Raw genomic sequence first — 12050 nt, 5'->3', positions numbered from 1 at the left:
TTATTTAAATAGATTTCTTGCTGTAGCGTCATTAACTCTGGTAATTGTGTGACATATGAAGCCGTGGATTATTTTATCAAGAAAAGTATAAGTACCCTAATTTCTTACTCACATTTATCATTAAATATAGGAGCAGTATTTAAAATAGGAGCAAAGCTAATGTTGTTTTGAACTGACTCCCTGTTATCAACACAACACAGATTCTTAATGCAATACTTTTTGAGTCTAACTCGCCGTGTAAATGATACACAAAGTCCATGCACTAAAAAACAATTAGTTAACGAAGGAGAAATACACACATTAGCAAAAGAGAAATGACACAGACTATAATTTCTTCAATGATTTCAGAATCTTTTTATTTGAAATGTCAGTGTCCAAGAGAAAATAAAACAGCAATATAAATATTAGCATAAAAATAAGAGAGTAACACAGGGGTATAGCGTGGGGGCTAAGCATTTGATAAGAAAGATAATACAGCAGGATAGAGCAGTATTAATTCAGCAGCGGACGGACGTACACATATATAATATTTATAATCATTTGTTCATATGGACAGAAAGAGAGGCATTCTTTCACAAATGCACAAGATAAAATCACGGCAAAAGAACATTAAGAGGTTACAGAAGGATAGAAACATTTCCATTTTTTTTGTTTTCTTTCTTTACAGGGTGATAAAAGATAGTAGAGAGAAAATGAACACAAAAATATGCGCAACACAGATCACAAGTTAACTAGTCTACGTGTGTCACTTTGTTTACTTATCTAAAGTTATCTTTAATTTGTTTATTTACACTGAAGAGTTAGTTGGCTTCCATGGTGCTTAGTTACTACATTGCAACACAAACTGTTGAAGAACATCTCAGATTTTTACTCATTATTGATTTTTTTTTTTTTCAAACTGTGGTTTTCTTATTTTTCTTGAAAAACAAAATGCAACACATTCCAGTAGTGAGCCACGCCTTGTGGAGAGGGACTTTTATTTTGAAAATGTTGGACGTGGTCCCTACTTTACAAAGAACTGGCTCATACCATCGACAGGACTTGTGTTTATTTACAGTGGAGAGGGGGCTCACAGGACCAGGGAGTGGAGGGGAGAGGTGAGCGGTACAGAGGTGGAGGTTTCCCGTTGTTTTCAGTGGAGACGGATGTTTCAAAAGGCTGTCGGGTGGTGTCAGCCGAGCCGGGCTCAGTTGACCTCTACCTGGGTCAGTGCATTAGAGAAAGTTTAGAGAGTGGGCAGGTCAACAGCGGTTCCTCTGTACATTCAGTGGGTAGAGCCAAGGTTGTTCCCCACCCTCCTGGCTGATGTGACGGTGCCACCTCCGCCGGCGTACCCTTCACCACGCCCTCCACTCACCCTGACTCAGCCTGCAAGCTGCCTTTTTCTCATGCACTTGTATCTGGCCAGGGGCCTGACGGACAGATGGACGGCAACGCAAAGACTTAACTTCTTATGCAAACAATTCCTCTATGCTATTGAATCGTTATCTCCCAAAGAAAAAGAAAGCATGTTATTGTGTCACATCAAATACGTTTTCTCCAGCACTTCAGGATAGTGAGGGGAGATACTCCATCTAGGCCCTAGAGGCCTGCAAAGTGTCTAGAAACTCCTAAGCACTTAAGTTTACCACATCTACGCGTTTTCCCTAAAGACCGACGTGATATACTACCCCCTACATCATCTCACCTTCAGAGTACGAACAGTGCATTTTCTTTGTTTGGCTCTCAACGTGGGGTAGTGAGTGAGGGGAGGACACGAGCTGGATGTGAAGAGGGGACGGTAAAGGGTGCAGGACATGTCTGTGCCCATCTGGAAGTGCTACACCAGGAGCCGGTCCCCTGCTGTTCCACCACCTGCGAGGACAGCATGGCTTGTGACTCCATTAAACGATGTCATGCCACTCCACCCTGTGACCAGCCCTTCCTCCGGGTGCATGCTCAGGTCATCAAAAAAAATAACCAACCAACAGGAGCTTAAAATCTTATCTTTTAAACTATGATTACAAAGGTAATTTTCATTTTGAGTCAAGTAAATGCTACATGTGCATTGTGTTGACCTGCGATTGGAGCGAGGATAATAGACTCAGGGTGTCGGCCTCTTTGCTTTTGCAATGCATAGTTTGTAACTCTAAACTAGTATATGTGGTTTGAACCTCAAAGAGCATGCAGACGAGTTTGTAATACCTGTCGATCAACAGCCTCATATCCACAGGACTTATGCTTCAGGACCCTGCAAGGCTGATCGTACATAGGAATCTAATGGATGGCAACTAGCGTACTTTACAACGGCTGACTTTCCATCTCCGGGAAAGAACAATAAATCCAACATGAAAGACATCAACATTTCACCTCTTAATACATCACTGCGTATAACCTTGTCATCCCAGCAAGGTTTGTTACACTGAATCTCTTTGTCCAAGTTCATTTGATTTTGCCAAAAGAAAAAAAGAAAGAAAAAAATCACAATAACCCCCCATACCCTGCCAAAAATATCTACCAACAAAGATCACAGGAGCAACACGAGACCTTTAGCACAGCACGGGGTTATCAACACCATCGACAGCCTTCAACACATTCTGATTCTTCAAGACGATCTCTCAAAGAACCATCAACATCGTCCATGCGGCCAAAATTGATTTGCTGTCATTAATTAGACCGTGGCTCGCATGAGTGACAGCAGAGCAGTGAGATACCTAATGGGGGGATACGGGGGGTTGGATTTCTCATCAGATCCGGCCGGGCTCATCATTCCTCCTCTCGCCGTCCAGATCTACTTCTTCTCCTTCTTGGTGGACTTCTTCTTGGAGGCAGGGGTCTGGGCGGCCTTGGGGGGCTCGGGCTGTGCCGACATCTGGGGCGGGGGCAGCGCCTGCTGGGCCGCCTGCTGGGCGGTGGCCTGCTGCTGCTGGGGGTTGGAGGTGAGGGTGGCCGTGCTGCCGGGGATGTAGACGTTCTGGCGGTAGTCGGGCACGTGCTGCAGGGTGAACTGGGGGCTGTAGCGGGTGCTCAGGCCCATGGTGCCGGGCCCCAGGGTGGCAGTAGCCTCGCTCACTTCTGGGGGGAAGAGAGACAGAGTGGGGGGATAAGGGGTGAGGAAGGAGGAGGGGAGAGGGATGAAACTTGTTAGATATCAGAGTCAGAAGGTTTTTAGTTTGACAGTGTTACACAGGTGGTGAAGTAAAAACGGGCCATGAAAGGAGATACAACTACTGACTTGTTATCTATGAGAGACTTGATTAAAGAGAAATGATGTGTGAACTTCAGATCAAAGTCAAACGTGAGGTTGCAGTGAGAAAAAACTAAACATCAATTAGAAAATGAGAAGACAAAAAGGAACTAAAGAGGCAGAGGAGATGCGACCAAATGTTTCATAGTGTGTGTGTTTTTGTTTTTTTTACAGGACTGATTTAACCGTCTCTCCAGGAGACTCCTGTGTGTCTGCCCCTCTGTCACGCCTGCCCCGAGTCAGTGTGCGAATGACGTCGCTGCTCAGCTCATAACTCTCCCACAGCCCCTGCATTGCAGAGCCAGAGACACAAGCGCTCCCTCCCCCCTCCCGTGGTTCCTCTCAGCCTACACACACACACGTATGTTCACAAAAATTCTTATGCTCTTCAGTGCACTGGCTTTATTCTGAACCTGCCGTTGTTATTTAATGCTCCTCTGTTCCGACCCAGTGTTTTGATCGCGGGACGTCTCCAGCGTCATCCTTATCGACACGGTGACATAACCGCAGTGGACAGATGACCTTCAGTATTCATCACATGCACAGTTTGTTCTTTCCTCCCTGACGAAACAAACTGTTTGTTTAGTCCGACTTTGTGCTGACATGCAGCTTATCCCTCGGCCCGAGACGGAGCATTTTCTCTCTCCGTTCACGCCGAGGAAGAAAAAAAAAAATCCGGTGCAGTGTCCAAGAGGAGGTGCAGGGTGTGTATGCGATGTGTCGTTGGTTAAAATAGCAGTGGAAACAATGACTTGACTCTATTTGCCATTAAATCTTGTTGCGTTTTGTCCCTCCACCATTTCGGATATTTCGTGTTTGCGTGTCACCATATTCAGCGCCCGCTTTCATGTGTATTTTTTCCATGTGATTACTGAGGCCACAGTCAGAGCCCAAAGATGAGTCACTGTGTGTGTTGGGCAGTCACTGCAGGGGCAGACGAGCCTGAGGCTTAAAACACAGCGCATGTGATCAGTGTGTTACAGTGGAAACATGCATCGCTCTCATGTTATTGAATTCAACAAATGAACTGTGTACTGTTCATGTGAACAAGTGCAGGTAGCTGTACGCTCAATGTCCGATTAGCCACGACACAGAGACATCACTGTGGACGGAGGAGGCTTTAACAGTGAGCGAGTGAGTGTCCCTCCAAGCAAACAGAAAAGCGTTTCGTTTTTAAAAGAGAGGAGGAGTGGATATGGGCGAGGGACTCACCGTTCGCTGCAGCCATCAGGGCCTGGAGCTGCTCAGCCTCAGTCGGGGGCTGGGGCCAGGGACCAGTTCCCATGGCAACCTCAGGTCCTCCAGTAGCCCTGTGGCGAGAAAAAGAAGTGTAATCAGCCCACGGTTTGTCGTCTACAGTGTGTCGAGCTTGTCGGTTTGACAGTTGGTGGTTTATGATGTAAAAGGGCAAAGCAGCTGACGGCGAAGTACAGTACACAGCCTGGGGAGATCTCGGCGAGGAGAACAAGGAGGATGTATAGTTTACAAAGCGGGTCGTGTCGCAAACAAACACACACTTTTAAACACACTCTTGTGTCCGCACACAGACACGCAGTAGTGACAGCGTGTTCACACACACGCAACATTCACTCTGTCTCTCCGGTATGACCATCGACATTGTGCCATCTAGTAAGTCTGATTAAATATTTAACGATCCCACATTTTTGAAGGAAATAGCCGCCTGCTACGGGCTCACATGCCGCGAGCACTGAACATTTCCATCTGGGTTAACTTCCTCTTCAAAGGCTTGTTTATTTAAAGTCTGCAATTTGCATGTGGGAGCAACGAAGGAGAAAGACGACCTGCGATCTTTTTCTGCCCGCCTGCTTATTTCCATTCCCCCACTTGTGACACACCAGCACAAGCTCCACAGCCGATAACTAGGTCAGTACTTTAATCACGGCTCCTGGTCCCAAAGAGCTAAAGACGCTCTAACTCTGGATTTTTTTAGAAAAAGGGCTTTATTTGGCGATGAAACTGCAGTATGTTCCGTACCACGACTAAACCAACACAGATGATTTCAACTACTACAACCTTATGCTGAATTGTGTTGAATGTGCATGCGTGTAATTACATTGGTTAATTGACTATTTTGGCCAAACAAACCACCTGAACAGGAACATGAGAAAAAGCTCTGAAGAGAACAATCAGTGACACATCAGTGACACTGAAGTCTCATGTCTAACAAGTACAGGGCTGCAGCGACACAGGAGGAGAACAAGGCTGCACGTACATCCATAGTGTGGAGAGAAAAGCTCTCCATTCTATCGAACCCACACTGAAAAAACCCTTTGGACAAATTGGTCTGCTCAAGGGAATTAAGAGAAAGTAAAGGACACAATAAGGAGAATAAAAGGGAATTCTGACACAAAAACTGGGCTTCACTCTAGAGCAGGTTGCCAGTTCGAACTGCCAAAACTCTGAAGTGGTTTTCACTTCAGGGCCAGAGAGATCGAGCCAGGCAGCCAATGCAAAACAGGCTGGGTAAGAGCGCAGTCAGTGAAGCCAGGGCAGCCATTTTGTGCCTCTTTACCTCACTTAAGAAAGAAGGGAACGCATCATTTGTGCCAAATTAGCGTTTCTCCCCGTGCTTATCACATCCTGTGGTTGTGTTGAGAGCTTCCTGTGGTCAGGATTATCACTTCCTGTGGGTAAGACGTGAACTGAGGTCCCTAACCCTGTGTCCCTGGTTGACCAGACGCTGCTCTCAATGAATCTCCCTCCGCAAACTTGTGTCAAATGCTTAACCTCCAACAACGACTCTCCTTGTTGTTCTGAGAACTTTGCAGACAGTGACTTAAAACCTAATTTAAGACGATACAGCCGCTCACGTGGCGACATTCATCTCATCTGCATGTCGACTTCAACAGTCCAACGTGGAGTGCAGTTTACTCCGTTGAGGACCTTTTCACCCTCTAAATGGTGTTTTAAAGTTTCCATTGTCTCTATATTTTTTCAAAGTGTAGATAAATCACATGAAAAAGCCACATGTGGTGATGTTGTGCTACAACCATCACAGACACACATCAAAAGGCAATGCTGTATGGGTAAGCCAGTTCCCTTGAGGGGATAAAACGGGAGCTCTCAGACTACAATGTATAGCACACATACAAGGCATACGGTAGCAAATCTACAAAACACTGCACGCAAACTCAAAAAGTGTCACAATCCTTTCTACGCCACAGCAGGCATTGTGGCCTAAGCACATTGATCAACAAACCCCATCAAACTTTTAGGGAGACTAACAGAAGCTATGGGTTAGGTACATCTACACACAGCACAGCACGCAACTGCAGTGCACTACCCAGAAGGTTTCAGCCACTGTGTCGGCCCTCATCAGCTGATCGGGTCCCTCATTCACCAAACAGCGACTTCAAAAAACTGAACACTGATCAGCTGATAAGGACAGAAAGGGACCTTCACAACGTCTAGGTCTAAATTGGTACCTTTTCCCACTCTGCGGCGTCCATCGTATGTGTGTACCGTACGGCATGTGGGGTCTAAAAACACAACAAGTTATACAGTCTGAAAGAACCTTTTTTTTTTTTTTTTTTTAACTGAAGGTGAGGGAGGGGGGTGGCATTGATGAAAAATGTTGAGACATTGTGTTCTTGATCTCTGTGGAAAATATGTGAGTCTGCAAAATCCATTTAAAATACCAGAGATGCCATAATCCCAGTTGTCTTCTTCTAAAGCTGCAGTGGCTTGTGCTTGTGTGTGTCTGTGTGTGAGTCTAACATTTCCCTGACTTGGCTCCGCGAGGGAGAAGGCTCGACTCATGGAAGGTGTTGTGCAATCATTCTTGTGGAAAAAAACTGTCTGCGCTGGCACCCACGCCACATGGGCCATTGGCAACAAACACGCTCACTACAACACACACACTGAAAAGAGTTTATCATGGTGTCATTTCACTGAAATGTAATTTTTGGATGTCTTTACTCGTTAAAGTGCACTGACATCCAAAAATTACATTTCAGTCAGTAAAACCCCGCAGATAGAAGAAAATGAAGAGAGAGCGAGGAAGGATATATGCACGCTCCCATCCCCCCACTGGCTCTGGTCGCAGTCCCTCATCAGCAGTACTGAGTGATGGCGCACAGGCTCAGAGAGCGCAGAGAGGGGGAACGGGAGGGGGAGGGGGAGTGGAGGCTGCGGCAGCCATTTTATAGAGCAGCCTGGAAACAGGCAGAGATGCTAGTTCAGGATAGAAAATGAGGAACTCGTGGAGCAGAATTATGCAATCGAATGAGACCATAAATCACGTTCATGTAATTCAAAGTCAGATTCATTCGTTGAATTATGACTGTTTGGTTTCTATCTTTGACATTATAAGGTCTTAACCTTAAGTGCATTGAGATAATGTGTGTTGAGATTTGGCACAAAGAAAAGTGAAATCAACAAATTTGAATGTCATCAGTATTTTACAATCTGCGACCTGCAGGCAGCAGGTTCTCGTGGCTGCAGCACTGGAGAGACCATCTCCCTATTTCCTCATTCCCCATCCTCCATCACTCTCTGTGCCTTTATGATAAGCTGCAGTTGTGCAGCACAACATCCTCTTGACATTACTGGCAATTTTATGAGTGTGTGTGTGTGTGTGTGTGTGTGTGTGTGTGTGTGTGTGTGTGTGGTTGAGCGTGTCGGTGAACTCACCCGCTAGGTCCAGGTCTCGGTCCCTGTGTGAAGCGCCAGTCGTTGTTGGGGGGCTTTTGCTGCGAAGAAAACAGAAGATGCAACATGAAATGTATGTTTCACTGGAACAACAGAAAGGCGTTTTTTTTTCATTATTTTTTTCAAGAGCACCATTTGGTTCACAAGATGTTGTTTTGTGACTGACACATTGTATGTGTTTGATGGTGTTTGTGTCTGTGTGTATCCTCTTGTGTGTCAGTCTCTGCTTTGGAAATCCTCTTTGCTTTTTTCCTGTAAGGCTCAACAAAGGGCTACAGATGGTAACAAATGTCTGTGTACTCAGGCGGCCATGTTGTTCCAAGAGCTGTGGAGCAGAAAATACTGCAGAGGTACGCACATACGCGCACATACGCACATACACACACACACACACACACACACACACATATAGACAAACAAAATGCAAAATGGGGCTCTGCTTATGAAACAGGATTCAAATTGAAAAACAAAATGCAGATAGTATCAAAAAGAGAATGACATGATCTCATAAGTGGACAAGCAGTTATTTACATTATACAATGTAGTAAGCCAGAAAAAAAATCAACCAGTGGAGCCAGAAGATGAAATGCGATGTTCACAGGAAAAGGGATTCTCTCAGTGGATGAACAAACACATTAAGATTGTTCTAAAAACAGATCATACGTGAACAACTGTCCCTCCCCTGTATCTGTGACTTGCTTGAGAGATTAGCCAGCTTCCCACACTGTTAACTGAGTAACTGCTGTTGAAAACACCAGTTTAATAGATAAAGAAGCCAGGGAGAGTCCTTGAGTGTTTTTTATTTTGATACCTAAACTTCATGGAGATAAGGCTACGATGGATCTGCAGTGATAAAAAGCCTCTCTCATCACTGCACATCTCTGCTTCTCTCTATAAAAGTCCTCAAGGCCATTGCACTCATGTCCATCTCTACCTCCCTGGCCATGTCACCGTGTCTTTTCCATCTCTCCAGCTCTTTCCCTCTCTCTCATGGTCTCTTGTTGTGCAGTGATGCGGCGAATAGACCCTTGGCTTGGCTCCAGATTCTGCCGCCTAATCGACACAAGAGCTCCCCGGAGAGAGGGGCCAGCGGGATGATGTGCTGCATTATTAAAAGAGCTGTTGTACCCGAGCGAACCATCGACAGAGGCAAGAGAGCAGGAGAGAACACAGAAAGAGGAAAAAAATACCCTTTCAATAGGAGACGTATTGTGGAGCAAAACTGGTGACTACCATGACGGGAGCATCTATTAGAATATAAATAAATATGCAGTTAAAGCTCACTGAGTTCGGTGTCGTCTACAAAATAACGTGTTTCACCTTGATGATCACCCAACACAATCAGTCAAGTCAACACAAAAGAGATGGTCACATACAGATAAGACAAGTTGGCTTGTCCTAGTCCTCAAAACAAACTGCAGCGCCTGAACTCACAAGTTGTTGTTATTACAACACGAAACCATAGTGGATGAGGATGAGCAGAAAATTGAACTCTAATCCCTGGTCGATGTTTAGAGTTTAAAAATGGACTAGAGTAGAGTAAGTGTGTGGGCAAGTCTGTCTGAGTTTTGGTAGGGAGAGAAAAAAACATGGGCACAGAGTTGAGGCCCAGCATTCCAGCTGTGTGACTCGCTCTCAACTCAAACATTCACAGACACGGACTCGTCATTTCCAAGGTCAGATCGCACTCCATGTGAAGCAAAGGGTAACAGACTCTGTGCTTGAATATTGGGCCCCACTGCTAGCTTTAAGTTATACAGCTGATGTAGACAGACAAACTGCACTAAACTCTAAACCGAACCACAAACAGTATTTAAGTTAAGGTGGTTGCCAGGGAAAACAAAATCCAAGGCCAGGTTTGATGGCATGCAGGGATCAACATCCAATCAACCATAGCTCTAATCATCTGAGCATCTTTTGCTGTGTTTGCTTTATTTATTTCCTTGTCTCCTGAGTGAGTTGAACTCTAATTCAAGATGAGATGAATGAATTCAAAATGCAAAGATGTGAGAGATAGAGAGGGAGAGGTCAGAGAGGCGACCAGGCACGCTTGGCCACTGTAGAGAGATGAAGGGATTACAGCCTGTGTGGGGCCTCGACTCTCGTCCAACAGAAAGACTTTCATCCCGACCTGGGAGCTTTACACACAGTCAGTCTGCTTTCCTTACATCATGAAGTTGAACCAGCGAGCTTTGAGGGCTCTCCAGGTGAAATGAGAACCTGATGGAGCTCCTCAGCCACTGCACCATAATGTGCGAGCAGGTTGAAACACCATCATGTTTACAGATGAGATGACGGGTGAACACTGGATTCATCAGGGGGTATGAGCTGGACTGATTGCAGGAACATTTGGACTCCATCCAGCTTGTTTGTATGTTAACCTTGCTAAAACATCTGGGTTACTTGTTAACCGCGTCTTTATCATGACACACTATATATACGTATATAAATATATATGTATATATAGTGTTCATATATATCCATATATAGCCATAATGTGCATATATATCCAGGTGTACAAGGGCAAAAAACAACGTAATATCACCTGGTCCACCTGGTGCAAGCTCTAGTTTCCTAACACGCACACAAAGTGTATTTGTGTCAAAAGAACCATGGCTGCACCTGGTACTGTTTGAAAAGAGGAAGTGACTTCTATTCTGTTGCTCTGATAATCTTTAACGCACACATACACACCATATAACCTTCAGCACACACAGACAAACATTCACTCCCTCATGCCGTTTCCCAGCTATCTCACTTTTTTTTGTGCCAAAGACAGTTGTTTAAAGCTATTGGCAGATGATTGGGCCTGACGAGATCAGGACACTTAACCTGTAAAAAGCAGGATCCAATATGAGAGCAAGCTTTAGCACTGGCAAGAAAAAAGCACAATGTGCAGTTCCTGGTTTTAATATTATTTTCCCTGTAATATTTACAAAACACTCGGCCGAACTCTGTGCACGTGCAAACCCCCATCAACTCCCACAGACTTGAATGGCGAAAAACAAACTCACAATCGTGGAAATGTTAAGAATGTGAGAAAAGTGATAGATTGAATTGATGGCGATCGATAACATTTCACTAAATGAGTTCGGCATACTCATTAAATGAGGCTTACATGGCATGTTCAGGAGCCATGAATAGAGGATACAAAGAAGGGCAGTGGGAGGCACTATGGCCCCAGGGTCCTGCTAATATTATAAACTTCTCGCGGGCTCCTTGTGCCTGATGCTTCTTACACACAATCTCACGCACACGCACATAAACACTCACGGCGAGAGCTGCTGCACTAAAGCCTTGACAGCCTGCGCCGTCTGTTGCTGTGGCACACGTGCGTAAAGAGCCATCCTTTCTTTCCCTTTATCTATCCCTCCACCTCTTTTTCTCTGTTGTCCTCATTGCACACGTGTCACCGGAGCACAGAGACAGATGGTATCCTGCTGACCTCAGAGACGAACCAATTCAATGCAGAGAGGGAGAGAGACCATGTTGCACAGACTCCCAAGAACGAGATAAGAGATGATATCAACTGATAAACAGCCTGTTGTGTGGAGGGGAGACAGCTACCATCAAAACACCACAATGAATGACCCTCAATCATCAACTTAGATTAGGGATTTCTTTATCATTGTAAAATTCCCCTTAAATGACTCATCCTGGTGGTGCTCTGTCAACCATTTTCTAGAGCTGACAGTGCTTCCCATACATAAAACCTCTAAATGGATGGTCTGTACATGTGGTCATAATCTGGTCAGCCTCCCTTCGCGGCCAACGTTGAATTGTAAAGGAAAATTAGAAATGGGATCACCACACTCATGTGATGCCGAGTCCTGGAACCAATAACCAAAAGTTCAGAGGACAACAGGAAGTCAGGGGTCAGGCCACTGACCCCATGAATTCCTGTTTTCCAGCCACGGCTTTATTCTTTGACTCTTTCCCCCCACCCCTCTAGCCATTTTCGTTCCTTGGCCCTTTTCCTCTCCTTGAACCCCCCCTCCCATCTCCCCTCCTGTCATCCTGTTCCCCTCAGTCTACTGAGCCAACACTGCAGGACCTATTTTCATCTGTTGTCTCCACCTCTCCATCTGCTAGAAGCACTTATGTCTCCCCCTTTCCCCCTTCCTTTCATGTTTCTTCAGCTGCCAGTTTAGCT

At 45.2% G+C, this 12050-nt stretch overlaps 1 protein-coding gene across 50 annotated transcripts in view; it reads right to left on the bottom strand.

Moving 5' to 3' along the window:
- Positions 1-330: 330 nt before the first annotated feature.
- The window catches only part of LOC118319082 (protocadherin gamma-C5-like), a 205374-nt gene continuing 193654 nt past the window's right edge, over positions 331-12050 (bottom strand). For 26 of the 50 annotated variants that reach the window (XM_047334625.1, XM_047334641.1, XM_035649162.2 and 23 more), the window contains exons 2-5: positions 7880-7938; positions 6673-6726; positions 4439-4536; positions 331-3054 (exon numbers count right to left, since the gene is read on the bottom strand). In XM_047334625.1, coding sequence (XP_047190581.1) covers positions 2771-3054; positions 4439-4536; positions 6673-6726; positions 7880-7938 — 495 coding nt within the window. In that variant the 3' untranslated portion in view covers positions 331-2770. The remainder of the gene's footprint in view (positions 3055-4438; positions 4537-6672; positions 6727-7879; positions 7939-12050) is intronic. The other 24 variants (XM_047334653.1, XM_047334652.1, XM_035649166.2 and 21 more) reach the window with 3 other exon arrangements.

This window comes from Scophthalmus maximus, chromosome 9 (genome assembly GCF_022379125.1).
Source record: "Scophthalmus maximus strain ysfricsl-2021 chromosome 9, ASM2237912v1, whole genome shotgun sequence".
Classification (NCBI taxonomy): Eukaryota; Metazoa; Chordata; class Actinopteri; order Pleuronectiformes; family Scophthalmidae; genus Scophthalmus; species Scophthalmus maximus.
The sequence above is the reverse complement of the archived record's forward strand: the minus strand, read 5'-3'. Positions and strand labels throughout refer to the sequence as shown.